The sequence below is a fragment of the Silurus meridionalis genome, chromosome 19, assembly GCF_014805685.1.
Source record: "Silurus meridionalis isolate SWU-2019-XX chromosome 19, ASM1480568v1, whole genome shotgun sequence".
NCBI classification, from domain to species: domain Eukaryota; kingdom Metazoa; phylum Chordata; class Actinopteri; order Siluriformes; family Siluridae; genus Silurus; species Silurus meridionalis.
This window is the reverse complement of record NC_060902.1, coordinates 5707557-5735505: the sequence shown is the minus strand read 5'-3', so window position 1 is coordinate 5735505 and position 27949 is coordinate 5707557. Positions and strand designations below refer to the sequence as shown.

General features: G+C 34.8%; 4 protein-coding genes across 4 annotated transcripts; 2 read left to right on the top strand and 2 right to left on the bottom strand.

The window, feature by feature from the left end:
• Positions 1-101: 101 nt before the first annotated feature.
• dnase1l4.2 (deoxyribonuclease 1 like 4, tandem duplicate 2) lies at positions 102-8828 on the bottom strand. Its single transcript, XM_046875223.1, has 9 exons — positions 8722-8828; positions 7879-7965; positions 6699-6793; positions 6516-6602; positions 5464-5576; positions 4485-4597; positions 3656-3813; positions 3403-3499; positions 102-667 (listed from the first exon to the last, which is right to left on the bottom strand). Exons 1-9 carry the CDS (start codon positions 8722-8724, stop codon positions 563-565), a joined length of 858 nt encoding a protein of 285 aa, XP_046731179.1. The 5' UTR covers positions 8725-8828; the 3' UTR covers positions 102-562.
• Positions 7349-20679, top strand: dnase1l4.1 (deoxyribonuclease 1 like 4, tandem duplicate 1). Its single transcript, XM_046875222.1, is given in 11 exon segments — positions 7349-7378; positions 14749-14834; positions 15556-15604; positions 15607-15643; positions 15740-15826; positions 16149-16261; positions 17947-18059; positions 18269-18426; positions 19561-19657; positions 20361-20427; positions 20543-20679. Coding segments are annotated over 10 exon segments (840 nt in total). The 5' UTR covers positions 7349-7378; positions 14749-14753; the 3' UTR covers positions 20581-20679.
• On the bottom strand, positions 20429-25254 carry tma7 (translation machinery associated 7 homolog). The gene is made up of 4 exons (XM_046875224.1): positions 25111-25254; positions 23231-23286; positions 22962-23048; positions 20429-20919 (listed from the first exon to the last, which is right to left on the bottom strand). The coding sequence occupies exons 1-3, from the start codon at positions 25124-25126 to the stop codon at positions 22962-22964; spliced, it is 159 nt and encodes a 52-aa protein (XP_046731180.1). The 5' UTR covers positions 25127-25254; the 3' UTR covers positions 20429-20919.
• Positions 25255-25316: 62 nt separating this feature from the next.
• Positions 25317-27346, top strand: ccdc51 (coiled-coil domain containing 51). Its single transcript, XM_046875221.1, has 4 exons — positions 25317-25471; positions 25742-26082; positions 26177-26341; positions 26429-27346. Exons 2-4 carry the CDS (start codon positions 25768-25770, stop codon positions 27200-27202), a joined length of 1254 nt encoding a protein of 417 aa, XP_046731177.1. The 5' UTR covers positions 25317-25471; positions 25742-25767; the 3' UTR covers positions 27203-27346.
• The last annotated feature ends 603 nt before the right edge of the window (positions 27347-27949 follow it).

Here is a 27949-nt window from a genome sequence, read left to right as displayed (position 1 = left end):
TGCAGGACTAACATTTATTGAAAGTCTTTTTGGCTTTTAGCACCATTCTGTGTAAACTTTAGAGACTATGTGTATAAATCCCAGGAGATCAGCAGTTTCTGAACTACTCAAACACCAAATCACGTTAGGTGGTAAAATAATGATACATTTCAATTCCAAGTTTTATTCGTCACGTCTGTTAGACTAAGGCATTGTTTGAAATCACTAAATTTCTGAAGCATATTATCACTCTTTCTTAGCACAAGCAAAAAAGAAAAGAAAAGAAATTTTAAAACAGCAATAAAAACATGTGCAGTACACAGACATTTCCTGAGAGTTTATCACTTGTAGAAATTGACATTTTGAGTTAATTTGTTGTGCACAATAAGCTGCATCTGAAAGTCATTTGTTTGTATTGTATTCTGTCTCATATGTTAAATGCGTTACTTCAAACATTACATTATTTAAAACATTTCATTCTTCACATTTGATTCCCTTTAAATGGTTTCCTCAGTGTGTGTGTGTGTGTGTGTGTGTGTGTGTGTGTGTGCGTGTGCATTTGAATAAACCACACTTCTTCATATTAGCTTGCTTTGCGTTTCACTGCCTTTGACCGGCTTTTGGGTTTTGTTACAGGTTTCTTCTTTAGGCTCACCTCCACTGGATAATGATCACTGATCTTCAGAGCCTAATGAAGACACAAGTATTGGTTTTTCAAAGTGTAATGGAAAATAAAAACAGTGAGAAATATTAACTAAATTATATAGATAAATACAGTACATCCGGAAATTATTCACAGGTCTTCACTTTTTCCACATTTTGTTGTTACAGCCTTATTCCAAAATTAATAAATTCATTATTTTCCTCAAAATTCTACAAACAATACCCCATAATGACAATGTGAAAGAAGTTTGTTTGAAATCTTTGCACATTTATAAAATTAAATAAATAAATAAAATATCACGTACATAAATATTCACAGCCTTTGCCATGACACTCAAAATTTAGCTCAGGTGCATCCTGTTTCCACTGATCATCCTTGAGATGTTTTTACAACTTGATTGGAGTCCACCTGTGGTCACTTTAAAGCTATGAAGTCCAAATAAATTGTCTGTAGACCTCCGAGACAGGACTGTATCGAGGCACATGTCTGTGGAAGGGTACAGAAACATTTCTGCAGCATTAAAAGTCTAAATGAGCACAGTGGCCTCCATCATCCATAGATGAAACAAGATTGGAACCACCATGACTTTTCCTATAGCGGGCCGCCCGACCAAATTGAGCAATCAGGGAGAAGTGCCTTAGTCAGGGAGGTGACCAAGTACCCGATGGTCACTCTGAAAGAGCGGCAGTGTTTCACTGTGGAGAGAGGAGAACCTTCCAGATGAAATCTCTGCAGCACTCCACCAATCAGGCATGTATGGTAGAGTGGCCAGACGGCAGCCACTCCTCAGTAAAAGGCACATGACAGCCCACCTGGAGTTTACCAAAAGGCACCTGAAGGACTCTCCGACCATGAGAAACAAAGATTGACTCTTTGGCCTGAATGCCAAGCGCCATGTCTGGAGGAAACCAGGCATCGCCCATCACCTGGACAATACGATCCCTACAGTGAAGCATGGTGGTGGCAGCATCATGCTGTGGGGATGTTTTTCAGTGGCAGGAACTGGGAGACTAATCAGGATCGAGGGAATAATAAGTGCAGCAATGTACAGAGACATTCTTGATGAAAACTTGCTCCAGAATGCTCTGAAATTCAGACTAAGGCGACGGTTCATTTGCCAACAGGACACCGACCCTAAGCACACAGCCAAGATAACAAAGGAGTGGCTATGGGACTCTGTGAATGTCCTTGAGTGGCCCAGAGCACAGACTTGAACCTGATTAAACATCTCTGGAGAGATCTGAAAATGGCTGTGCACCGATGCTCCCCATCCAATGCTTAAGAGGTTCTGCTAAGAAGAATGGGAGAACCTGCCCAGAAATTGGTGTGCCAAGCTTGCATTTCACTGCATGTCGTACCCTGTATGTATGTGTATGTGACAAATAAAATTTGATTCGATTTGATTTTTGTAGCATCAAACTCAAAAAGATCTGAGGCTGTAATCGGTGCCAAAGGCTTCAAAATATTTATGTAGATGTGATTTTTATTTTTTTACTTTTTTTTATATACATTTGCTAAAATACTTTCATGTTGTCATTATGGTTTATTTGTAGAATTTTGAGGAAAATAATTAATTTGGAAAAAATGAAGTGATGTGAATACTTTCCGGATGCACTGTACAAATATACATTTAATAATTTTACATCCATGTTCAGGCACGAAACTCGTTCTGCTTTTACCTAACAATTAAAATATGGAATGTCTCTCAAGTTATAAAACACATGATAAAAACAACACGATAAAAATATAAGTATATTAAATGAGCAATAGCTTTGTGGGTGAAAACACCTTACTAAAAAGAGATATTTAGGGAGAATAGCCTGATTGTTTTGAGATCTCAGGAAAGACATTGTAGCTAATATCATCCTCCTTTATAACCATGGTGAGCAGAAAAGCTTCTCAACATCAAAAAACATTGTTCCTTGAGGTGACTGGGCTCCAGCATCAGAAGACCACCCTGAGTTTGACAAGATGGGATTCAGAAGTGGTTTTCTTCTGTTCTGTTCTGTTCTGTCTTCTTTTTTTTTTTGAGAGCTCATTTGACGTATTCAAGACTTCCTGTCAAATTAGTCCAGTCATTCTACTCTGAACTTTCCCATTAGCAAGATGTTTTAACCTGCACACCCTCTGCACACAGAATGGTGTTTGATTTTTACTTCATTCTCTGTAAACACTTGCAACGTTGTCTGTGTGTCTTCCAAGAGATCAGCAGTTTCTAAATAAATACTCAACCAGCCCATCTGGCACCAACAACCATGGTTGAAGTTCTCATAAATTTCCCTCATTCTTATGCTTCATGTGAAATTTACTGAAGCTTTGTATTTTGTATCTGCATGTGTGAGAACAGGTTTAGGGTTATAGAGAATATCGTTTACACATTTTAAGGCAGACTGAATTTACTATATATTTTTATGAACTAGCTTCTTATGCAATGCTTCCATGATCTTTCCAGAAAGAAGGTCAAAAGAGTTAAGAGGTAGTGTAAGTAATAATACAAAAATGTATCCCATAAAGTTTGGGTGAAATATGTTTGTTGTTTAAATAATAAATGTCAAGTATATTAATGAAACAATTTTCCAGAATTACAGCAGCCACAATTGAAATGTTTAAATTATTTGGTGTATTTGTTTACAGATTTCTTTAAATCTTTTAGAAATGTGCAAAAAGTGTTCAAACAGTAGTTTTTATTCATTCCAAAGCAAAATCCTTTTAAAGAGAAGTTTCTAAAGTAGCTTTCTAATCTCATGATGTGCTCTTACCATTTCCTCTGACAGCTTATAAGACGCATGAAAGTTGAAGGGTTTCGCTGAATTCTCCACTATTGCCTTCAACATCTTGTCCTTGTACACCACAATCCTAAAATAATGTTCAGTTATTAAGAATTACACAGGAAGCACAAAAGAAAGCAGATACTGTTTGTCGTCCAAATCTTATCATCCAAATAGCAGCTGATAACTTTAATATAGCATGATAAGCTGATTAATGACAGGTTGGGATGGAATTGTAGGGCACCTGTCGTATGTATAGTCGTTGGCCAGGCTGGCTGTGGTGTCAATATCATCCCCTATAAGCCAGTGGAAGTCTGTGTCAGTGCGGAGCCTGATTTTCTTCATCTTCTTCTTGGAGACGTATGCACCATCGGCATTAAAGTCACCCAGGATCATTATATTCTGTAGGGCACATGGACATATTCAGTAATTGATATTTCAGGGTATAGCATTGGTGTTTTTCTTCACAATACTTGAGTATTACTGCTTGGGTTCCTAAAGCTGCTTACCGTTTGTATTGTTTTTGTTTAAAATGAATCACTAAAAAGAAACATTTTGGTATTTTGCTCTTTCTGTCAGGATCTGAGAGGTCCTGACAGGGCTCTAGCCTTGTTTTTCTTTTCTTTCCACACCAGATGTCGCCATTTTGTTCCTGTGTCCCTAATCAGCACCCATTGTTGTGTGTACCTATTTAAGTCCCCCCTGTTGCTTGTTTGTTAAAGTTGTGTTGGCCGTTCCTGGCGTTTGGTTTTCCTGGGTCTCCTACCCAATCTTGAGTTTCCCTTTCTAGGTCATTGTTTCTTAGTTTGTGTATTTTTGTGTATCATTACCTAAGAAAGACTCTGGAAACTTTACTGTCTGTAAAGTTTTCCCAAGCTCCTAAGAAGATTTAGCTTTCCTTTTTGAGTTGGTCTCATTTTTGTTCTGCTTTTTGTTGTAATTTTTGGACCTGAGTATTATATTAATATTAAATTATAGCACTTCCATTATGTGTTCTGATTTTAAATTTAGCCCGGCTTTTAACTAATTCAGTGACCACTTTTCCACTTAGGACATTAAGAGCATTTACTCACCTCGGTGTTCCATTTCTTGATAACAGCCATGGACACATCATACAGCTCATCTATTTCTTTCTCTGAATCTGTGGGCTTTGTATGGACCGGGATCAAAACCAAGTCGTTTATCACTAGAAAAAATCACCACAACAAATGAGTTGAGACATGTTTCATGCAGATGTTTCCATCCTTGATGTCATTAAAGAATGTAATGAATGCACGAAAGGTTTCTCTTTTGTGCTAGTTCACAAAAGATATCATGTTTATCACTCTAACACTTTTTGTACAGATAAGGGCGATTCTTTTTTTTCATTCATCTGCATCTGATTAGTTTAGCTACTGATTAGCTTTTTTGAAAGCATTTTCTTAAGACTACCGTGATTGTATGCAGATTACAGTCGGTATGTAAAATGTTAATCTGGTATCTGAGTCAAACATTTATTATTTACGCAAGTCCTCATACCTCCTATGCAAAACTAATGATGCAAAATTCCGACTCCAAGGAGAAAAATTTAATTTTTCAGTAGCATTTGGGTTAAATGTAACATTTCATCCTTGGGAAATCTCAGTTGTTCCTTGCCTTCTGTGAACTCTGGCTTTCTTGTTATGGATAAATGTAAACCCAGATCTGGATTTCTGTAAAGCTGCTGTAACACCACTATAAAAAAACTAAAAATGAAATAAACTGAATTAGAGCAGTTTTTGGCTGAATGATTGAGTTAATTTTCCATTTATCTATCAATTGAATTGCAATTTCAGGTTTTGTCTTTTGCTATAATCTGTTAAATGTCTGAAATGTTCCTTTATTTTCCTTTTACACTTTAATCAACTAAAATTACATTTTAAAATATTCTCTTTTTAAGATTTATTTGGTAGTCCTGGAATTTCAATACACAGCCATTCAGTCACTAATACCAGATCCCAGAGCTGCACTAACACTTTTCAAATTGCAGTCAGTATACAATATAAATACATATGTGTAAATGCATATTATTACTTCTGTCAGGTAAGCTGAAACGCATAATGAAGGGCTCTCGTGAGAAGGCGTCCTCATCTCCTTCCTGGTTGTCCTCATACTGGTAGGTGTCAGTCAGCTTGACTTTGTCTGGTCTAATACAGGAAACCCAGTATATCATATTTATTTACAATACATCATATATATTCACAAAGATATACACAGATATACAGTCCTACAAGAACAAAGTGTTAACATTCTAACTGGTATCTTTATCATAGTGTTAACATACTGGTAGTATTATATTTTATAAAAAAAAAAATTTTATTTATTTGGGGTTGTGTTGTGTTGAGTCCTATTTACATTCAATTAATCTGACTTTGTATTTGTTGTCTCTGGCTTGCTCATTAGGGATAAATTTAGACTATTATTTTCTGTAAATCTGCTTTGTGACAATGTTGATTGCTGTTATTTTGGTTTACTCAGTGTTACAAGATTGTTATAATATTACAAAAGTTTTAGTGCACTTTTACTTTACAGCTTTTTATTTATTTTATTTTTTTAATTACTGTCCTAATGGCCAAAGCCAGAGCTAGTTTCTTCAGCAAAATCACAGCGCAGATCCAGTTAGCACACTAATACTCACTACTGAACAAACACAAGGCCCTTTTCAAGAAATGACTTCTCTAATGACTGTGTGAAAGTACTTTAAATCTTATCTGTAGTTTCAGGTATGATGATGATGATAGGCATAGAACTATACAGGTCTATGAATTCCTGTCAATTGTTATTACAGAAGCTGAAATATATCATGTTTTGACATTTTTTTTCAATTCCATATCCAGATCGTAATGTTCATTATAGGAAAAAAAGTTCTAGCTTAAAGATGTATTCAAGTCTGCTATGGTTTAGCTTTTTAAATCCATCCTTTTGCAATTCTTTTTGCTATACTAAACAATCATCTACAGATATTATGCTGATATTGTCGCAAACATATCTGGCATTATTGATTGCGAGGTGGAAGATTGTGTAAACGTGGTTTTTGGTTGAACAACTATTTCAGATAATCCTATTTTCTACTTCTATAAATTCACCTATAGAGGCACGCAAACTGCTCCTTGTAAAGCGAACGACCCAGACTGGAACTCATTTCCATACGATAAGGATGCCTCTTGTTAGCACTGTCAAAAAAACACAGTGTATTAAAAGTTAGACAGTCTTTAATGCAGGATATTGTATATGAAGTTTATATGGACATGCTGATCAATTTTACACACCCTGTGCTGTTCAGCTTTTTCAGGAATTTCGCCATGGCCTTTCCTGTCTTGTCCACTACTTCAAGGATCACAATTATGCTATAGCGAGACACAATCTACATGGACATTATACAAAAAAGCATCTTAGCTTCACATTTAGGAATGACGATTTACAATTAGCCAATTACATTCACAGTCAGTATGTTTTATTAGGTAAACGAAATACATGAACCCTTGTTGACAGGAATAATTTCTCATACATAATATAGTCAAAAGTATGTGGACACCTGACCATAAGGGAAAAAGCAATGCTACTTCATCAGTTAGACAGTATCTCACAAACGTGAGTACACCCCTCACATTTCAGCAAACATTTTAGTACATCTTCTCAAAGGACAGTAATATAGAAATAAAACTTGGATATGTTTTAGAGTAGTCAATGTAGCAGTATAGATTTACTGTCCTCTAAAAGTAACCCAACAAACAGCCATTATTGTCAAAATAGCTGATATAGTGGACAAGTATGTATTCGGACTTAAACTCTATTGAGCACCTGTGAGGCATCCTCAAGCAGTCATGTGTCTAATATCCAGCAGCTCTGTGATGTCATTATGGAGGAGTGGAAGAGGATCCCAGCAACAACCTGTGCAGCTCTGGTGAATCCCATGCCCATGAGGATTAACCAGTGCTACATAACAATGGTGCTCACACGAAATATTCGTACTTTGGACACAGTTCATGGTCACTTAGGATGTTCTCACATTTTTTGTTAGTTATTTAGACAATAATGGCTGTAAAGGAGAGTAAATCTATACCGCTATACAAGCTGCACATTGACTAAAGTATTTCCGAGTTTTTCCCTTGAGAACATATAATAAAATGGTTTCTTGAGGGGCGTACTCACTTTTGTGAGATACTGTATGCTATAATGTTTGCAGTAAACTCATTGTTAGAGTTGTAATGGAAATGGTTAGTGTAAAAAATCAAAGCCAAGCCACATCAAATGTATACAAAGTTATATATTTGATATATAATTTACAATGCATTTTAATTGTAAATTGAATTTCATGGTCTTACAGTTTAAAACAAATTTTGTCCAGATATGCTATTATATTGTTAACAAGTAATAATGTCAAGAAAATCATTACATCTCCATCAGGGGAAACACAACCCTCATAGCAGTGAAATGACTGTAATTTACCTTTATAAGGTAATTTACAACATTCTCATCTGACAGCTTGCTTGGGCCAAGACGCCTGATGTTAAAGGATGCAATCTTCAGGTTTGCCTATAAAAAAGATCAAAGATTTACTAGTCTGTCATTTGAAGTAACACTAATAATAGGAATTTATTAGTTGCACAGAGTTACATAAATGTAGAATACAATGACTGTCATGCAAAGTCTCACTGACATCATTTCCATTGTATTATCCTTCATAACACAAATTTTAAGAGATTTGTTTTACAAGACCAAAAGCGTGTTCTGAGGAAACAGCCTTTCGTGCCAGTGACTTTAGCAATTGTAACCGCAGCGTCGCATCTTAGTCCAAGAGGAAACCCAAGAGTTTCACATCTCAGCAAATTAAAAGCAGTGATACATAATAATTTAGTTAAACTGAGCAACATCTGACATTCCTTCAATTACACTGGTTTATAGTGTAATTATTAACCAGACTGTCGTCAGCTCCAGCAAATCCAGAGAACCAGAGAATAAATCTTGTAAAATTTACTAGAATAAAAAAAAATTCTAGTATAAAAAAAAATATATATATATATATATATATATATATATATATATATATATATATATATATATATATATTAATGTACAAAGTTGTAAATGATCAATAACAATTCATTCGAAAAGTCATTTCAAAACAGCCCTTTTCAAAAAAAATCTTAATCTCTCCTAGCTTCAAGCTAACTATAGTTCCTGAACAAGTCCTACTGTAAATGATCTGGTTTAAGATAAAAAAAAAGGGTTAAACTGTTAACTGGTGCTGTAATACATGATCCATTACAGTGTCATTGAAATCTCACTTACCATTATTACTGCTGTGTTGTGTGCGCTCGGTATGCCGGGTCTCTCTTTTGTGAGTAGTGAAACAGACGTAGTAGAGCAGAGCAGAATGTTTACTTCCTGAATTTGAACCACAGCCAGTATGCTTTTGCTGTACTTTGCATACTGTTGCTTACAGAAGATCTCAGTGGGTGTGGACTGTTGAGGGAACTAATGTATGTCTCGTGTTTAACACTTCAAAGAAGCCATTTAGGGTCATTAGTGCATTCTCTTAACAATTAAAGCCTACAGCATTATTATGATGAACTATTAAAATACAAAACATTACATTAAATGAAAATAATTTAATGTACAGAACAACAATCAAATCCACAAGTTAAATATCTTACTGCAATGAATTATACTACTATTAAGTGATTTACATAGATTTGAGTAAAAATGCTGGTACTGTAGTAATGATGAATCATGTTATGGTATAACTGAGAGAATTTTTCTTCAGATCCTTGCAGACTGTATTAATATGATTGCAGTTTCATGGTTATAGATCGTATGTGAAATTATGAGACATGAACCGACAAAAGTCAATAAACTATTTAAACACATTACAAATTAAAAAGACAGTAATAGATATGAACAATTCATATTGCCTTTATCTTATTGGGATGATTTTTGTCATTTGGTTTACTTATTTCATACAGATTCACGCTCTGCACGTGTTGTTTGTACATGTTCTTTGTCATCCTTGTGCTTTTGTTTGTTTTCCAAGTAACTATAATTTCTTTGCTATGGACCTGTTCCATGTTTAGTTACTAATTTGTTTTTTTTTCACACTTTGGTGTTTCTTTGTCGCAATGTGAAACCTTTTTTTCTATTCGGTTGTGAAGCTTGAAGACCTGTTTTTCTGTTTCTGTGAGTCTTGTTTTTCAGCTCCTGCCTGTTTTTTAACATTGATTGTGAACTATACCAATTTTGTGTTGTTTAATTGTTTTTTTATTTACTTATTTATTATATTTTTTAACTAGACAATAGCCTATTATTTGTTAAATCACTTTGTGTCTGTTACAAATAACATATATATATATATGTGTGTGTGTGTGTGTGTGTGTGTGTGTGTGTGTGTGTGTGTGTGTGTGTGTGTGTGTGTGTGTTGTTTTTACCTCAGACACTCAGAAACAATGACATTTTTCCCCTCTGTGTTCCACATGTCCTCTCTTGCCCAGATTTTTTGGCAAGCCTCAATTCGGTGTATACATGTGTAATTATTACAAAGCCAAATGTAGTAAAATCTTTGTGATGTAATTCAATTTGTTATTATTTCTATTAATTTAGTAGAAGCAGCATTACATCACAGATACGACGTTATAGACAAAAGGCAAATTTACACACGTCTTTGTGTTCAGGTTTGTGAAAAAAGATTAGCCTGGAGCTTTACATGATAAGTATGCATCTTTATACTGTTGATGATTAGCTTAATTAAATGATTTTTGCAGAAAAAAATGGCAGTGTTTATTGTCATTCATGGAACAGGAGTTATTGTAGTGAAATTTTGTTTGCAAGGAATGCACTTGAATGATCATGTTGTTGCATCAGGTGGATTATCTCACTTATTAACTTCAAATAAAAGCATCTACCAAAAACTTATGTAAATTAAGAAAGAAATGTTAATTAAACTACATATGTTCTATCTTTTCCTCTCATATTTATAATTTACCATTTTTCCTGAAATAATTTACTCATATACATACATACATACATACACATATACAACAACATGATATATATATATATATATATATATATATATATATATAGTAAAAACTTAGGCAAGGTAAATATGTATAGATGTTTGTAGAATTAACTGCTTTACAGTTTACAAAATGAGTGAATTCTTCAAGGGAAAAATGGTACAAAGCTAAATTTGTTTATTTATTTCAATTGTATTTAATTTACATAAAATTTAGTTGGAATGGAAACAGTTTTTTCTTTTACATTGTTTGGATTTGTTGCAGACAATAAAGACATACAGTACTGTATAATATGTTAAATTCTATTGAAACTTCTTCTATTTCTTCTTTCTGCTTCTCCCATTAGGGGGCGCCACAGCGGATCATCTGTCCCCATACCCCCTGTCCTCTACATCTGCCTCTTTCAAAGCAACTACCTGCATGTCTTCCCTCACCACATCCATAAACCTCCTCCTTGGTCTTCCTCTTTTCCTCCTACCTGGTGGCTCCATCCTCAGCATTCTCCTACTGATATACCCCGTGTCCCTCCTCTGCACATGTCCAAACCATCTCAAATTCTATTTAAACAATATATTATAAATACTAATGCGAACCTTGTGTGTAAATTGTGACACGGTTAACTAAAGGTTATAAGCAGGTATAAGCAGATTTAGACTTTTTTTTTTTACTTTTGTAGCTGTAGTGTTGTTCATGTACACAAAATCACGTGTTGATTTAATTTATATAGAAAAGGAAATTGTCTGTTTGTTAGATTTTATTTGTTTGCTGAGTGTCTGTTAATTCCCCAAAGCCAGACGTGGTGAAACCTGAAACCTTTCATCTGGATTTGGACTGTGCCACCTGATGCCTCTTGCCACTTGATTCCCATGCTTTTTTGGTATCTCAGTGTGGCTGTTTCCTCTTGCCTGCTATAAAGGATGTGTGGGAGGGAAAAGCAATGTTTATTGGGTGCCCAGACTGATGTTTGGGGCTGGGCCAAGCACATGTTAAACAACACACTATTGGCCAATCAGATGTCAGGATACTGCTATAAGTTGTGTCTCAGTTGTGCCTTTGAGGTCAGACGGTTTCCTGTGGATTTTGCCTTTGATCATAAGAAGTAAGTTTTCAGTTTACTGGTGGCCGCAATCATGTACTTTTCTGTGTATTGTTTCTGCTGTTAGGTTTCTAACTTCCAAAGCGAGCTCAGATGTTAAATAGGTTGAATTCATTAAACAGGTTTTGGGCCTGTCCACCATTTTGTGCTGAAGCACAAAGCATTTTTGTGAGGCTTTAATGACAAACATCTGGCATATTTAAGACTCTTAAGTTGTTTCATGCTCGTTACAGCTTACACGTGAACACGAGTATAATGTGGATGTATGCAAATCCTTTGATTTAAAAAAAAAATACATAACATATTGTGTGTTACTATTGTGAGTAATCAATTATTTATTGTGGGCCATTACCTTTACCAAGGCTTTATTTTTAATATACGGTATGTATTTATTTGTTTGCTTATCTCTCCACTGATTTCTATATTTCTACATTTATTTTGTATTTGTTTATTTATTTGTTTTTGTTTGTTCTCTTGCTTTGCTTGCATACCTTTTTATTTATTTATACTTTTATCATTTATTTATATTTTGTCCTTCATACAAAGCAGTTTAATAGTGTAGCTTAAAATGTACATGGAATGTAAACTTGCTTAGAAAAGAATATAAAAGGAAAAGGAAAAATAACAATTTTCAAAAACGAATGTAGTTGTGCAAGTTTAATGTGGATGTAAAAATCGGTTGCCATCAGAAATCACATTTGGGGTGAAAACCTATGCAAAGCACTGAATAGATAAATAGGTGAACATATATTCATATCTTGTTTTTAAATATATAACAGTATGGTGTGTAACTATTGTAATCATGACCATATTTATTATGGGCCATTAATCAATGCTTAACAGTTATTTCTGATGTACTGAAGCCTGAGTGTGAAAGAGAAGTCATTTTAACAATAAATTAGTCTCTATGCTACACTTTATTGTTTTACCTGGAATTTGTATGATGCTGCATTCTTGTTTAAAATTTTATATATATAGTGGTAGTGAGGATTATTCACTGAACCTGTTTTTTCCACCCACAGCCAGGTGTGTATTTTTTTTTCCCTCAAACCCCCTAAGACCACAGAGCCATTCAGAAAAGCAGATACGTGTATTAGCTTGCCACAGCATCAACCTGATACACACTGATTGCATTCTTTTTGGCTCCTGCTCTCTTTTCTTTTGTCTCTGTTTATTTAGTCAAAAGATTCCAGTAAATTTTTTTGCAGTGAGCTGAAAGCACCCTAACAGCATGAGTCACGAAATTTCAACTTATAAAAGTTGTACCAAAATTAGTCTGGAAATAATTGCTACTAAATGACACTTTTTCACATGTAGTATGATTTACACAGGATTTATTTGATTACACATGATTCTTTGGTGTTTCATTTATTTACACAATGTTTAGACATAATTTGTTTATTTTCATCATTGATTGACACTTCATTCCTTTTTTTCTTCTGATTTTGTATCAACAATTTCCATATAATTTATTTACCCTGGATTTCTTTATTTTCACATTTTGTATTTACACATGATTTGTATTTCTCATGTGAATTACTTTTTAATAGTTTTTTTAATTGTTAAATACATTTTAAATGGAAAATACAAACTATGTAGAAATTTATATTTTGATTGAAAATTTATTTACAGTATTTATTAATTCATTCATTTTCATGATTTTGTACACAATATATTTTTTTTACTTTAGATTTTTCCACATAATTTGTTTATTTACATATGATTCATTCATTTCTCCCTCATAATATTAAAAAAATTCTAATAACAAAATTTCATTTTCATTTTGACTATATATGACATTGTTTATACATTGGCTTAAAATGTTTATTTCACTGTTTAACCCAAACCCCTAACCTTAATATTAATGTACAAATAATTAATGATTTGTGTATTTTTTAAATTTAAATATATTTTCTATTTAAATTAAAATTTTAATTAATTCATTTATTAGATTTTTTTTTTACATGATACATTTTAACATGTATTAAATATTACTCCCAATGTAAAAAAAAAAAAAAAACACATGATGATGTAAAGTACAATGTTCTTTATATAAAAAAAGTATATTTTCCACCGTTAATGTAAAATGACAATGTTTAAAGATTCGGTTAAAAAAATAACTTTTCAGGAAAAAGATTAGGTACAAATATAATTAATTTGATTTAATTAAATATATAATTAGATTCATAAGTATGCAATCCCCTAAAGAAATACTTTGTTTAAAACGCATTTTGGTTTAATTGCACCACTCAGGTATGGGTAAGGGTCTATCAGTGTGACACAGCTTGATGTGACAATATTTTCACGCTTTCTTAAACAAACTTTCTAGATCCCTTAGATTATAATGGCATCGCTTGTGTACAGCCGCTAATGTTCCACTAAAAAAGATAAGAAAGATATGACCCCCCCCACCCTCTCCACTGTGTTCCCTAAAACCACAAGCAGCAGGACTCACAGCCTGTTTTTCTGTTTGCTGACACAGGAAAATAAACTGAATATTCTCTACCAAACATAATTATTATTCTAAACATAAATTCAATATACATTTAATTACTTGATTTTTCTGTAGAATGTTTAGAAACCCATGTAATATATAATATAATATTGCATGTAGAATCAATAATTAGCATTAGAAGAAATATACAAAAATAAATTGCTACATTTTATATATATATATATCATGTCATCATATATAATATATGTTTTACTCATTTCTAAATTGTATTTGCATTATTTTTTTTATATTTTATTCCTTTTTTATTATTATTCTTGTATCAATTTATTTCTGTATTTCTTTATTGTTCTAATGCTAATAATTGATTATATATGCATGTCCCTAACATGTTTAAAGCTTTATTTCTGTATTCTAATAATAAATATAATTTATCAAAAGATAAAAGCTAAACATTATATACATTGAACTTAAGAGATGCTGTCCTTCATTATGGGTTTCTAAACATTCTACAGAAAAATCAGGTAATTAAATTTATATTAAATTTATGTTTAGAATAATAATTATGTTTGGTTTGGTGTCAGTGAATATTCAGTTTATTGTCAGAAGAAAATACTGTTATAATGTTTCCATATCATGCAGTAAAATGATACTGATGTATAAATGTACAAACAATTAAGTGACTTCAGGACATCATCTGAAATCATGCTAACATTGCACAAACAAAATAAATTAATACACTTACATTTGTCAAGCAGGAACCATGAAGATTGCCTCCTTCAACATTCAGAAATTTGGAAAGAAAAAATTATCAGATCCTGTTGTCTTGAAAACACTTACTAAGGTAAAGAAAGGTCCATCTGGTTTTATCTTATAAGTATTATATGTTGCCAATTTCTATATTAAAAAGAACATCTGAGAAGATAACATCAGCATCACACAGCCTATACAGTATCTCACAAAAGTGAGTACACCCCTCACATTTCAGCAACCATTTTAGTAGATCTTCTAAAGAAACAATACTATAGAAATTAAACTTGGATATATTTTAAAGTAGTCAGTGTGCAGCTTGTACAGCAGTACAGATTTACGGTCCTCTGAAAATAACAACATACAGCCATTATTGTCTAAATAACTGGCAACACATGTGAGTACACCCTAAAAATTATGTGCCAGCACCACTGTTATCGAGCACTGCCTTAATCCACTTGGGCCTGAAGTTACCAGAACTGCACAGGTTGTTGCTGGGAACCTCTTCTACTCCTCCATATTAACATCACAAAGCTGCTGGATTTTAGACACGTGCCATTTCTCCTCTTTTAACTTAAAGATGCCCCACAGGTGCTTTTGTTGTTAGTTATTCACACAATAATGGCTGTATGTTGTTGTTTTCAGGACAGCAAATTATACTGCTATACAAGCTGCACACTGACGACTCTAAATATATCCAAGTTTCATTTCTATAGTATCGTCCCTTGAGAAGATCTACTAAAATGGTTGCTGAAATGTGAGGGGTGTACTCACGTTTGTAAGATACTCTCTAAGCATGAGCTTTTGTGTTTTAGATAGTGTCACGCTATGACATAGTTGTGATCCTCGAGGTGGTGGATGCCAGTGAAAAGCAGTTGACAGCTTCCTGAAAGAACTGAATAAGTAAGCTAGGACTATTTTCATGTTAATATTTTTATTTTAATAGCTAACGTTGTGTTTTAATTAAGAATTCGATTTTAAAGAATCTTCTTTTTCCAGGGAAAACCCACAGCACCATTACAGCATTAAGCTCAGTGTACGTTTGGGGAGGACCTCATACAAAGAGCAGTTTCTGTTTGTTTACAGGTAAACATGTGATTTAAGTGGAACATAGATATACATAATACATATTTTTATAATAATTTGGCAAAACCTAAAGACACAATATCACAAGAAGTATTTTAAAAGTAGACAAAGAACCCAAAACAAATGGAAGACCAAAATATTATACATGTTCAAATCTGTGGGTGCCTAAAGAATGTTTGTTCTGCAGCTCAGTGTTAAAGTGCTAAGTTGTAAATGCTAATCAGTACTGCACATAACCTTGTAATGATATTACCTTTGTGGTGACTAAAACCTCTTAGCAATTGCCAAACTCTGTAAATTCAAGTTCTGTTTTTGCTAACAGAGATGCTGTGGTGAAGGTGATTGACACGTATCAGTATGAGGATAATCAACTTGGAGATGTGGACGCCTTCGACCGAGAACCTTACATCCTGCGTTTCTCTTCTCCTAAAACAGGTAGGGATTCATCAAAAGGGTGTGTTAAAGAGCTCTATCTTGTAAGTGTGGTTGTGTGTGCATGTTACATATATAGCATGTATGCTAGGTTTATGTCAATGCTTTCATTCCATATCATCATATCACTTATTCAATAGAAAATGGAATCTAAGGCTAATAATAAACACAGTTAATATATCAAACACTACCAAAACAGCTATAAAGACCTATTTTGCTCCCTGACTTCTAAATTAAAAAAAATTGGCTGTTGATCTTTTATCTTGTTAAATATTTGGCCCCCTGTTCATAAGTTTGAGCATCAAAGTGCCTTTTTGTCCCAAAAAGCAGAGGAAGAACATTACAGCTAGATATACAGCATTATAAACAACATCTGATCAGAAATTCTGTATATGCAATTAACTGAATTAAACTATTATAGTTAGAAATGTATTTGCAAATTAATATTTATAGTAGCATTTACAAATGATTTCTGCTGATCATCAAATGTATCCATTTAAAGGTGTGCATGGATATGTGTCAATCCTGTTTATGATGTACTGATTGGCAGCTAGTTAGAGAAGTTCCACCCCTTTAAACCTCCGAAAGTCATAAAAGTGTGTCGTAATACTGTGTCCTAAAATCTGGGAGTCAAAATGAAAAGCCTGTTGCCCAGTGAGTGTCAGTAATTCATTAAATCCATTAAAGCAGCATGGCTAACATACACTAATTGACACACAGCCTTTACTGAGTGTGTATGTCTGAGCTTTGAAATAAATTTCCCTGCAGGCTGCACCGATAAACAAAAGTAGAATGAGTTTAATGAACACACAGTGTAATATTGCACTGAATTATCGGATCATTTGACTTTCTAAAGAATCCATAATAGATAAATTTTAAATATTTAGGTCAACATGTCAGTGGCACCTCTTTAGCCATGCTTCTGTTTATTTTCTGCATTTCTGTAATAAATCTGGAGAATATTAGCAAGAAACATTACCTGAATACATACACATTAAATGACCAAAGTTTTGTGAGCATTTGACCATTACAGCCAAATTTCAGCTTCCCCCCAAATTATTGCCATTAATGTATTTGTATGCTGCAGCGTTACACTTTCCCTTTACTGATACTAAGAGGCCCAAACCTGCATGATAATATCCTTGTGCACTGTCCTCAACCCCACAGAACATTGAAGAACTAGCTTGCTGTGCACCTCAATAATGCTCTTGTGTCTGAGTGAGCACAAATCCTCATAGCCACACACCAAAATTTAGTGAAAAGCCTAACTGGTATGAAAATAAAAATAACATGCTAATGGCCATATAGTATATTTATACAATTAATATATACGGCTGCCAAAATGAGCCATATAGTTATTATCGAAAGAGAAGACACCTCCAGAAACTTTGGTCCTTCTCTATTATTAATAACTTGTTAAAAACAAAGCAAGGAATAGAACACAATGTGTTGTGTTCGGTTATGAACCGATTCCAGCTAGTAAGCACTAGGCTTTAACTTAGAATATTTCTTGACATTTTTTATCGTTACCCAGTGTCTGGTGTCTTGGTGTTTATACATGTTATAGATCGCAGTTTGAATCTGTGATGTGATTTGGACACCTTATAAAAAAATATACTTAGTATATACACTTTGTGTGTGTGTGTGTGTGTGTGTGTGTGTGTGTGTGTGTGTGGTGTGTGTTTAAGTGGTGAAGGACCTGGTCATGGTACCTGTCCATACAAAGCCTGAAGATTCTGAGAAAGAGGTGGATGAACTTTATGATGTAGTCATGGTTGTGAAAGACAAATGGAAAACTAATGTAAGTCAAATTCAATAACTGTTTAATGAATATGAATTATACCTGGTTTTACTCTTATGTAAACATCTAACTAAAATTATAAAAATATAACTATATAAAAATAAACGTCACATCATAGGATTGAACTAACTTACATAACAAGCCTTGCATGGAACATCTTGGATCAACTAAACCATCGTAAGTTTTGCTTATATTGTTGTATTTCACAGAATATCATGATTTTGGGTGACTTCAATGCGGATGGCAGTTACGTGTCTAAAAAAGAGATGAAGGCAATCCGTATCTTCACAGATAAAAACTTCCACTGGCTGATTACAGAAAATGTGGACACCACCACAAGCACAAAGAATGACCACACATATGACAGGTTTGTCCTTGTAATATAAACATATACAATAAGATAATAGATGATAAATGAATTTGACTATGTTCTATTATCAAGTTACGAGCTCTTCCTGAAGATCAGACCATAATAATGTTATGAAAATTATTAAAGTTTGATCAAATAAAAAATGGCTAAGACCACACCTTCCATTTATACATTTTTGAGGAACGCATCACTGGATTATATTTAACTAATTTACCAAATTAATCAATGAATTCTTGTATAGATGGAAATCTGAGGAAAGAAATACTTCCTAGTTTTAGTAAGCTTGTTTTATATATATATATATATATATATATATATATATATATATATATATATATATATATATATATATATACAGATTCCTGAATTTATTTGACACCAATGGACCTTAGTGTGGTCTTGTAGCTCATCCACCTGAGGATTTAATATGCTTTGCACTATGGTTGAAAAGATTTGTGATACATAACCTTCCATTTCCTTTTTTATGCATGTGTTTGGATTAACATGAAAAATGATGAGGACGGGTTCTCATTTCAGTCTGGTTTCTCTCAGGGTTTCTTCCTCATACCATCTCAAGGAGTTTTTCCTTAACATTGTCACCACAGGATCATTAAGGATAAACTTATGAACATTTTTTTTTTACATATAAATGCATATTTTATAACCTAGTTATCTCTGTAAAGCTCATTTGGAATAATACCCATTATTAAAAGTGTTATACAAATAAAACTGAATTAAATTTAGCTCAAACTATTGTGACAATTCTCCTATCCCTAACCCAAATTTAGATTTTTCCCTATTTCTAACTTTTTGTCATTTCCGGTCGACGCTAAGATTTATATAGATATTTATTTATAATATTATGTAAAGCAATATTCGGTTAGATGGTAAGGTAATAATGATCCTTGGTTTATTACTGGTTTAAATAAATCTAAATGTATTATTCAGTAATGTAATTGCTAATTTACTTCACCATTCACAAGAAATACTTTGTATAGAGGCAAAACAAATTACATGAGTCACATAATGGGCGTTGATCTACTCATTTATTTATATGTGTGTAATTAAATTTGCACTTAAATGCAGCATCTAATAATCAGACAGACATTAACGCATCTCTGTTTCCATTAGGATAGTGCTGTATGGAAAGGAAATGCTTGATGCCGTGGTGCCAAACTCTGCCAAACCATTTAACTTCCAGCTGGAATATGGACTGAGTGAAGCTGATGTAAGCACACTTACTTTTATTCTATGGCTTTTAAAGTTATTTGGTATTCGAGTTTCCATTTAATAAATAAGTTGTACTTGGCAGGTATAAAATCATGGATTGCAACTCAGCTGTTTCAATACACAATTTGTTAGCCATGATTCATGCCAATTCATTAGTAGTAAGGGACAATCTCCAGGTCATTATAGGATTGAAGAGGCATTGATTATATAATATCAGGTCATGGATGAATCTTTTTTCTTGATATGGTGGTGGCATTAAACTACATACAATACAGAGATTACAAAAGCAGGAAAGGTTTACTTAAAAACATTTCTGTTTACTAATGCTCCATCCAACATGACCTTGCTTGAGTATATTTTTCCTCTGGAGACTGCAGCTGTAACTGAAGGTGTTTCTACACAATTGGCCAAAAATGTTTTTCTTTTTTGATTTCTCAAAATAGCCAAAGATTCACTGTACATTTCAATTTTAGACATGTGTAGATAAAAAATTTAAAAAATCCTATTTGTCGATTTAATTCCCAGCTTGTATTAATATAAAATGTGCATCAGTTTCCTGAAGGAATAAATAATGACAGTCGTTCATATTCGGCCCTCTTAAGGCCTTAAGCAAAGCCACTTGTCTCTATCTGCACTAATATGATAATATGATAATGCTGTAGATATAATTTACCCTTGTACTTTAATAAACACTTTTACAGGCACTTAAAATAAGTGATCACTATCCAGTGGAGGTGGAACTGAAAGAAAACAAGGCCAGCGGTCAAAGTAAGCAGCATAGTTCTTTATTATGTACATCCCCATTACAAACAGTGATCTTATACACAATACATGAGTCGTTACAAACTAAAAAAATATAATAATAATAACCCTCTTGCTTTAGAATCTGCCACATGCAAGAAAAAGATGACAGCAGGATAAAGAAAACACGGACAGAAGACTTGGAGAAAGGAACCAGTTTTTGGAAAATAGGTTGAAATGCCTGAAATGAAGATGTACATATTAAAATCTGAGCTCTAATGTGTTTGTTTCATCTATTTTTTTTTTTATAATGTAATAAACACTTTTGATTTCACACAAAATACATACAAAACTTGTGTGTTTTCCTGTCCTCGTCACAGGAGAGTGTTAAAATGCTAGTTTGTGTAATTGTGTGGCCCCGAAGCAGAATCGAATAGCGTGCTCACATAACAGCTCCCTAATGCAGGCAACCAACAGTTTCCAGTCACTTCTTCCCAGACTTCTTGATTCCACCACCAGCTGTGAAGGGCAAAGCAGAGACCAGATAAAATACCATTAACTGTTTGTTAAACAATGTGACTCATTCATTGTCACGGCTCAGTGTGTGTACTTGAAATTCACTAGAGTTAACATACTGTTTAGTAACGCCATCTAGAGGTCAACTTCAGTTTTTTCACTATGCAAATTACTAATTGTAATATGTTGACAAACCAAATCCAGAACCACTTCATTCATTCATCTTCAGTAAGCCACATGTCCAAGTCAATCAATCAATCAATCAATCTATCAATCTAGCTTTCTAGCTATCTATCTATCAAAACATTGCACAAGATTCTTTTGCAGATATCACCATTGGATTAGTGGATTCAGAGATATCCTTGTGTAATGGATGTTCTATTTTTCAACAAAAAAAAACAAACAATGAAAAAAATATCAAACTCCTATCACACAGTTTTCTTATACAGACCCTATTAAATGTTTGGAAACACCTAGTCCTTTATGTTTTCCTTTTGTTTATATTAACTTTTTAAATTTTTTTATTCTCCCTTAGCATGAATGACCGCTTCAAACATTTAGCTGAAATCCTTTGAAAAGTCTCTTGTAAAAACTTGCCAAAAGGTTCATCCCAGACCAGTTCAATAGGATTTAGGCGCAGTGAGTGGGATAATGGATAACACTCCAGCCAACTGTGTTGTAATCTGAATAACCATTACAGAGCTTGGACGTAAACTTCAGGTCATTGTCTTGTATAGTGAAGTTGGTTCCAATTAGCCGCAATCCAGACGGACTCACCGGGTGTTGAAATATAGAATGGTAGCCATATTGGTTTAGTTTTCCTTTCACTCAGAATAAGTCTCTAACCCTCCCTGCTCCAGAACAACCCCAAACCATTATGCTTCCACCCCCATGTTTGACTGTAGGTTTGAGGCAGTCTGCTAACATCATCTCATGTTCTCCATCTTACACAAGTTCTTCTGTTAGATAAAAAGAAATTCGACTCTTCTGCCCACAGAACTGTCTTTGAGGCATGGCCACCAATCAGGCATAACATTATACCCGCCTGCTTAATAGTGTGTTGGTCCCACTTTTGCTGCCAAAACAGTCCTGTCGAGCATCACAGCAGTAACTTCTTCAGCAAAATGAGCTACTGAAGTCTGTTGGATCAGACCACATGCGCCAGCCTTCGCTCACCATGTTAATAAATGAGCCTTTGCTGCCCATGACCCTGCCACCACCTTCCTTGGACCACTTTTGATAGATACTGGCCACTGCAGACCGAGAAGAGCTGCAGTTTTGGAGATGTACTGACCCAGTCATGTAGCCATCACAATCTGTCAAAATCGCTTGAATCTTTACACGTGCCCATTTTCCCTGCTTTGAGGACAAAATGTTCTCTTGCTGCCGTATAAATCACACCCACTAACAGGTGCCGTAATGAAGTGATAATCAGTGTTATTCACATCACTGCTCATAATGTTATAATGTTATGCCTGGTAGGTCGGTGTATAACCCATAACGATGTAATATACACCAATAAATATGATTTCATTTGTCTAGCCATTATCCAATTTGGCAGAGGCCCTGTGCAATGTCATATTGTCCTGGCGAATATGTTTCTCATTGTTTGGTTGCCCTGAAACCTGATTAACTAAAGCTTAGGACAGGAAAGAATTAAAACATGACAGGACATGCTGTTAGAAGAGAAGAACTAAAAGAACTATAAGTTGGTATGATACGAGAGGTGTCCAAAAGGTCCTGAAGTGTTTTGTTCCTTATATATCACAGCAATCTGCCATTTCTAATTTAGTAATAAACACCACAACCTACTTTAACCCATTTATAATTACATTCATGTCCACAAAACATGAATGTGAGCTTGATCTCAGAAATCATTAAGTTTTGTCATGTCACCACAACGTACCTAATTCACACAAAACTGTAACAACCATCAGTTCTATTGTCACACGCACTCGTTTTTTTTAAAGTTTCTCTTTAAGCTGTCTGCTGCTTTTCTTGCTTACTAGTGGGAACATTGGGTTACAAATCAAATGTTCTCATACTTAAGGTCCTTTGCCTGCTGCTTTGGCTTTCAACGCCTCCAAAGCTTTCTGGTCCTCCTTCTGCTTCTGCTTGAAGGCAGCCTCATCCTGTATGTGTGCGTGTGAGAGAGAGAGAAAGAGAGAGAAAGAAAGAAGGGGGAACACAAACACAGCAAGACGTCAGACCGGATCTGTTTTACCCCCTGGGATGAGCGAGTTGGTTTACAAAACATCAGCCTCTCCACACTAAATTTTTCCTATCAGTTCTGCTAGTGCTCAGGTAAACTCACCTCGTCTACCTCCTTGGATTGCTTCTTAGGAGCCTTCAGGGGTTTCTTTTTACCTCCTGCATGTGTGAATAAATAAAATAACATCAGTCACAACTGTAATCTTTGCAAAATTGCACATCAGCAAACTGTGTTGGTAGTGTTTCACTGAGTAAAGGCAGATTATATGATTATAATCTGGAAGGACACAAGAGGATTAAACCAGGTGCTGTAGGTTAATCTAATGAATCACTGGATAATGTCTGGGAATTAAGCACAGGCTGCTCTTCCAGAAAGGGAGAAAAAAAAAAGTTTACATTAGGATTGTTTCTCATTTCCAAAAATTTTTCTATACAGTATTTGAAATACATTACACAAAGGTTTTGCTTTCTGAAACCTTTTGCTGATTGTGACAGGTACCTGGTTGATATGCACAAATATAGCTTTAGTTTTGCTGCATCACGTAGGAACTCCGAGAAGCAGACAGTTAACTGCTTACCGGCGATAACGCATTTAATCGTGTTTACGTTTCTAATACGCTATTAAGTTCAACATAATTAAAAGTGTTTTGCTCCTGATTTTCCAAGCCTTGATGGATTCCAGTTGCCATGACATCGTTTTTCCATTGTAGCAATGTCCTGGTGAAACCTTTCACTTTGTTCGTCACTGACAGCACAGAGATTTGCAGGGAAGAAGTCCAAGTGTGAGTGGAGGACATGAATCTTCATTGTTTTGTATGCTTTGAGACATTTGTCTACCAACTGAATGTAATGTGGGCCTATGTATTTGCCAAAGGAAAAAAAATAAGTTACTTGTTTACCACAAACAAACTTTTCTGTACAGCTGCATAGGCAACAGGTATAAAGGGTGACAGAACAGCTTTGAGGGTTAATATTGATGAATCAATAAAGATATGCCACTCTTGCAAATCATGTTCACGACCCAAAGCAGAGACTGTCAACTTGGGCAAAGAATTTGGTTAGATCATCTTGGCAGCTTGGAAAACTAATTTTGGTACCTGGTGCCAGAATACACCAGTCTCTAACCCAAGCAATTCGGCTTTTGCTTTTGACAGACCCAAATCTCTGACCAGATCGTTTAATTCGGACTGTGTTATGAGAAGTGGATCGCCTAAGAAGCAAAGTTCAAAATCTGGGTCAATGTCAGTGCCAGTTCCCTGCATTGCAGTTTCTTCATATGGTTCGTCTAAGGTCCGTTTCTCTGGTGGTTTAGGAATTGGAAGACTGTCATGTGGCAGGGGTCTTATTGCTGAAGGCAGATTAGGGTATTTAATTGACTTGGATGTTTTTGGGAGAGAAACTAGACACAGAAGTAACATTGTCACGTGGTCTTTCTGTTCTCGCCATACCATCAGTACAGCATTGTCTTTCGAATACCACTGATCCAAGCTCTCAGACAAATGTGAGACGCCCATTCCCTGTCTTGAGCACTATTTTTTACTGTACAAATGATTTGATTTTTCACAAGAGCAATCATCGAGCGTCTCTGATCAACAAATACATACTCGACACAATATAGCAGAATGCATCACGACATTTTACGACACTGACGAGCCCTAACGACCGACACCAATCGTCATGTAAAACCGTATACCATCTAAATTACATTTAAATTAAATTAAGTGCTATTGAGGCAATGCGTACACACTATAAGGTCTAAAAATGTTATTTCGACTCTATTTAACACAATCATTGAATTAGTTTAATGAACTGAGCTATAGTGAGGCTACATGACGGTTAACATGAGCAGAATATTTTTAACCAAACGCTGAATTCGCGCATTACTAATTCTATAAACTGGCGCTGTTTTATTTCACCTGACTCGTTTTATAATAATATACATCAATATAATGTTTTTAGTATGTAATCATATATTAAAATTACCTTCTCTTCCAGACATTTTGAAGAGGTTGGTTTAGAAACTGGCGCGTGCGAGTCTGAAAAGCAGCGAGGCTCCGCTTAGAATGTCTCTCCCTACACCCGTATTACGGAACAAATCCCGCCTCCTCCAATTCGCCATATAGTGCACGGAATACGGGTGTGAGGCGATGTAGCGCATTAGGACCCCGCCATGTGATGCTGTTGAACCCGGATGTGGTAGTCTTATCATGTGCCTGAGCTAAAAGTTATGAATCATATAACGATAGCATGACTTTTTACATAGCGCCCTAGTTTGTCTTTCTAATTGCGTCTTGGATAGCTTTACGCAAAAGACGGCGACAGCCACGACCAAAGCCAACATCTGGTATGTTATATTGGTGTACAGGATGATTATATAAATATCTTTCAGGCTTCTTATTGTAGTAGCTAATGTGTTCAATGTAATGTCAAACCTGTATAGCATGGAGTGTAGATACATGGTGACATTGGAAACTGTGTTATTTTAATGTTTGTTATTTCTTTTTGTAACTGGTTAGCCTGGTTTTAAAATGTGTATATACAAAATAAAATTTATTAATATATAATGATAACAATTAATGTTAGATCTACCTAAGAGTGTTCCTTCTAACTCCAGGTTGAAGGTTTGATGTGTGAAGTTCAATGAGCTACAGGGGAACTTGTGCACTGCAAAGGAGAAATGGCACTTTCTTCCACCTCCTCCAGTTCTCTGGCAGAATCCAGCGCAATGCCTTCTCCATCAACAGAGCCTTGTGCTCTCAGAAAAGCCCACCGGATAAACCTGGAGCTGCTCAGAAGAAAACATCGGCTGCCTACAATGACATGACCGAGCTGGGGAAACAGTGGGGACAGGATGCTGTGAAAACTGTGATGGCTACTGTCACTCACTGGTGGGGAAAATATGAAGAGTTTGTTGGTCTTAATGAGGTTCGAAACGCTCAGTCCAAGGTTACAGAGGTAGGCGTATCTTTTTTTACATCCCTTGATATCCCTAATATGCCTTTTTGAGTTATCAGTACTGACAGCAGATGTCTTGATGTTTCATGCTCAGGCTGAGAAGGCTTTCATGGTGGCCAGGGGAATGGTTCGTGAGGCTCATGTGGGTTTGGAGGCCCTCCAGATCAGACTTAAGGAGGTTAGAGATCGCCTGGACCGAGTGTCACGAGAGGAAGCACATTATCTTGAATTAGCAACACTGGAACACAAATTGCTTCAGGTGGGCTAAGACTCGATATCTAGGTGTGGATGCTTTATGATAAAAGTTTAGTATATTTGTGCATTAATTGTTTTTTTATACTAATAGGAAGAACGTCGCCTCAAAACAACTTATGAACATGCAGAGGAAGGAGAGCGGGAAAAATTTGCCCTTTTCTCTGCTGGTGTGCGCGAGAGTCATGAGAAGGAGCGGGCGCGTGCCGAACGCACCAAGAACTGGTCCATCATTGGCTCTGTACTAGGCGCCATTATTGGTGTTATGGGTTCCACTTACATCAACAGGGTACGTCTGCAGGAGTTGAAAAGCTTGCTCCTGGAGGCTCAGAAAGGACCAGCAAGCTTACAGGAAGCTATTAAAGTTCAAGCCGTTTCTCACAAGAGCCAGCAAGAGGAACTCCGAGGCCTCATAGACACACTTAAGTTAACAATTACTAATAGAACAGATGAAAAACCTATATCTGTTCCCATAGCAGCCCGATCTGCAACACCGCCATCGAAACCCAGCGTGTCAGAAGAAGTCATTAATGAGATACTTCTGCACAGTCAGGGAGCTCATTCACTCGTCGAAGACCTTAAACCACAGTTTGAGCAAATTAGACAGAATTTAGGGAAGATGGCGAGCGAGCTTCAGGTTGTGAAGAAATCTATCTCAATACGAGCTGCAGAAAAGCCGTTAATTCAGACAAAAGATAAGCCGATTTTAGTGTGCGAAACAGAGAGCGTCATCCAAGTCCTGGATCAGACCGAGAAAAGATTAGAATCTCAGATTAACAAGTCAACCTTGTACAGCACTATTTTGACTTACACAGCATTTGCCTTAACTATGCCAGTGCTGTATATTATTTTTAAAGGTACCACATGAAATCATCTAGTCTGTAGCATGTACTTAAGGGACCATCGTTTGAAAATGATTTCCGATTTTGCCGAGTACTGTATTAAAAGAGAACCATGTAAAATCATAAAACCATGCACTGATAAGTATAGAATTAAAAAGGTGAACCCGAAAGATGCTTTGTTGCATTTCTTGTCATTTACAGAATTTTCTTGACTTGGCAATAGGGTAACAATATTGTGATCATGAAGATCACAAACATTTTCTTTTTTAGTATCATTATAACTGTGGTATAACATTTCTGTTTTCAATTAATTTGGTTTTAAGATTTTTTTATATAATATTCTAATACCTAATATCTAATATGCATAGAGCACTATACATATATTTGATGGTTTGTTATTTGGGTGATTCCTCATTTAGGGTGCCATTAAGGTCTGATTAAAAAAAAAAAAAAGTGTGTGTATATATATATATATATATATATATATATATATATATATATATATATATATATATATATATATATATATATATATATATATATATATATATATATATATATATATATATATATATATATATATATATATATATATATATATATGTATATATATGTATATATATATATATATATATATATATATATATATATATATATATATATATATAAACTAGGCAACTTTATAAATAAGAGAAACAAAACCACAGGATTAGTCGTTATGCTATTGTTATTAGACTTTCACAGGTTTTGTAAATGAACTCATTTACTCACAT

What these genes read in the sequence shown, in the direction of transcription:
- dnase1l4.2 (XM_046875223.1), bottom strand. An exon ending in TTGTAAATTACCTTATAAAG is followed by an intron (nt 6,794 to 7,878) that starts GTAAATTACAGT and finishes ATGTCCATGTAG; the next exon opens with ATTGTGTCTCGCTATAGCAT. An exon ending in AACGACTATACATACGACAG is followed by an intron (nt 3,500 to 3,655) that starts GTGCCCTACAAT and finishes ACATTATTTTAG; the next exon opens with GATTGTGGTGTACAAGGACA.
- tma7 (XM_046875224.1), bottom strand. An exon ending in AATCCAAGGAGGTAGACGAG is followed by an intron (nt 23,049 to 23,230) that starts GTGAGTTTACCT and finishes GCACACATACAG; the next exon opens with GATGAGGCTGCCTTCAAGCA.
- ccdc51 (XM_046875221.1), top strand. Translation starts at nt 25,768, where the DNA reads ATGAGCTACAGGGGAACTTGTGCACTGCAAAGGAGAAATGGCACTTTC. An exon ending in CTCAGTCCAAGGTTACAGAG is followed by an intron (nt 26,083 to 26,176) that starts GTAGGCGTATCT and finishes TTTCATGCTCAG; the next exon opens with GCTGAGAAGGCTTTCATGGT. An exon ending in TGGAACACAAATTGCTTCAG is followed by an intron (nt 26,342 to 26,428) that starts GTGGGCTAAGAC and finishes TTATACTAATAG; the next exon opens with GAAGAACGTCGCCTCAAAAC.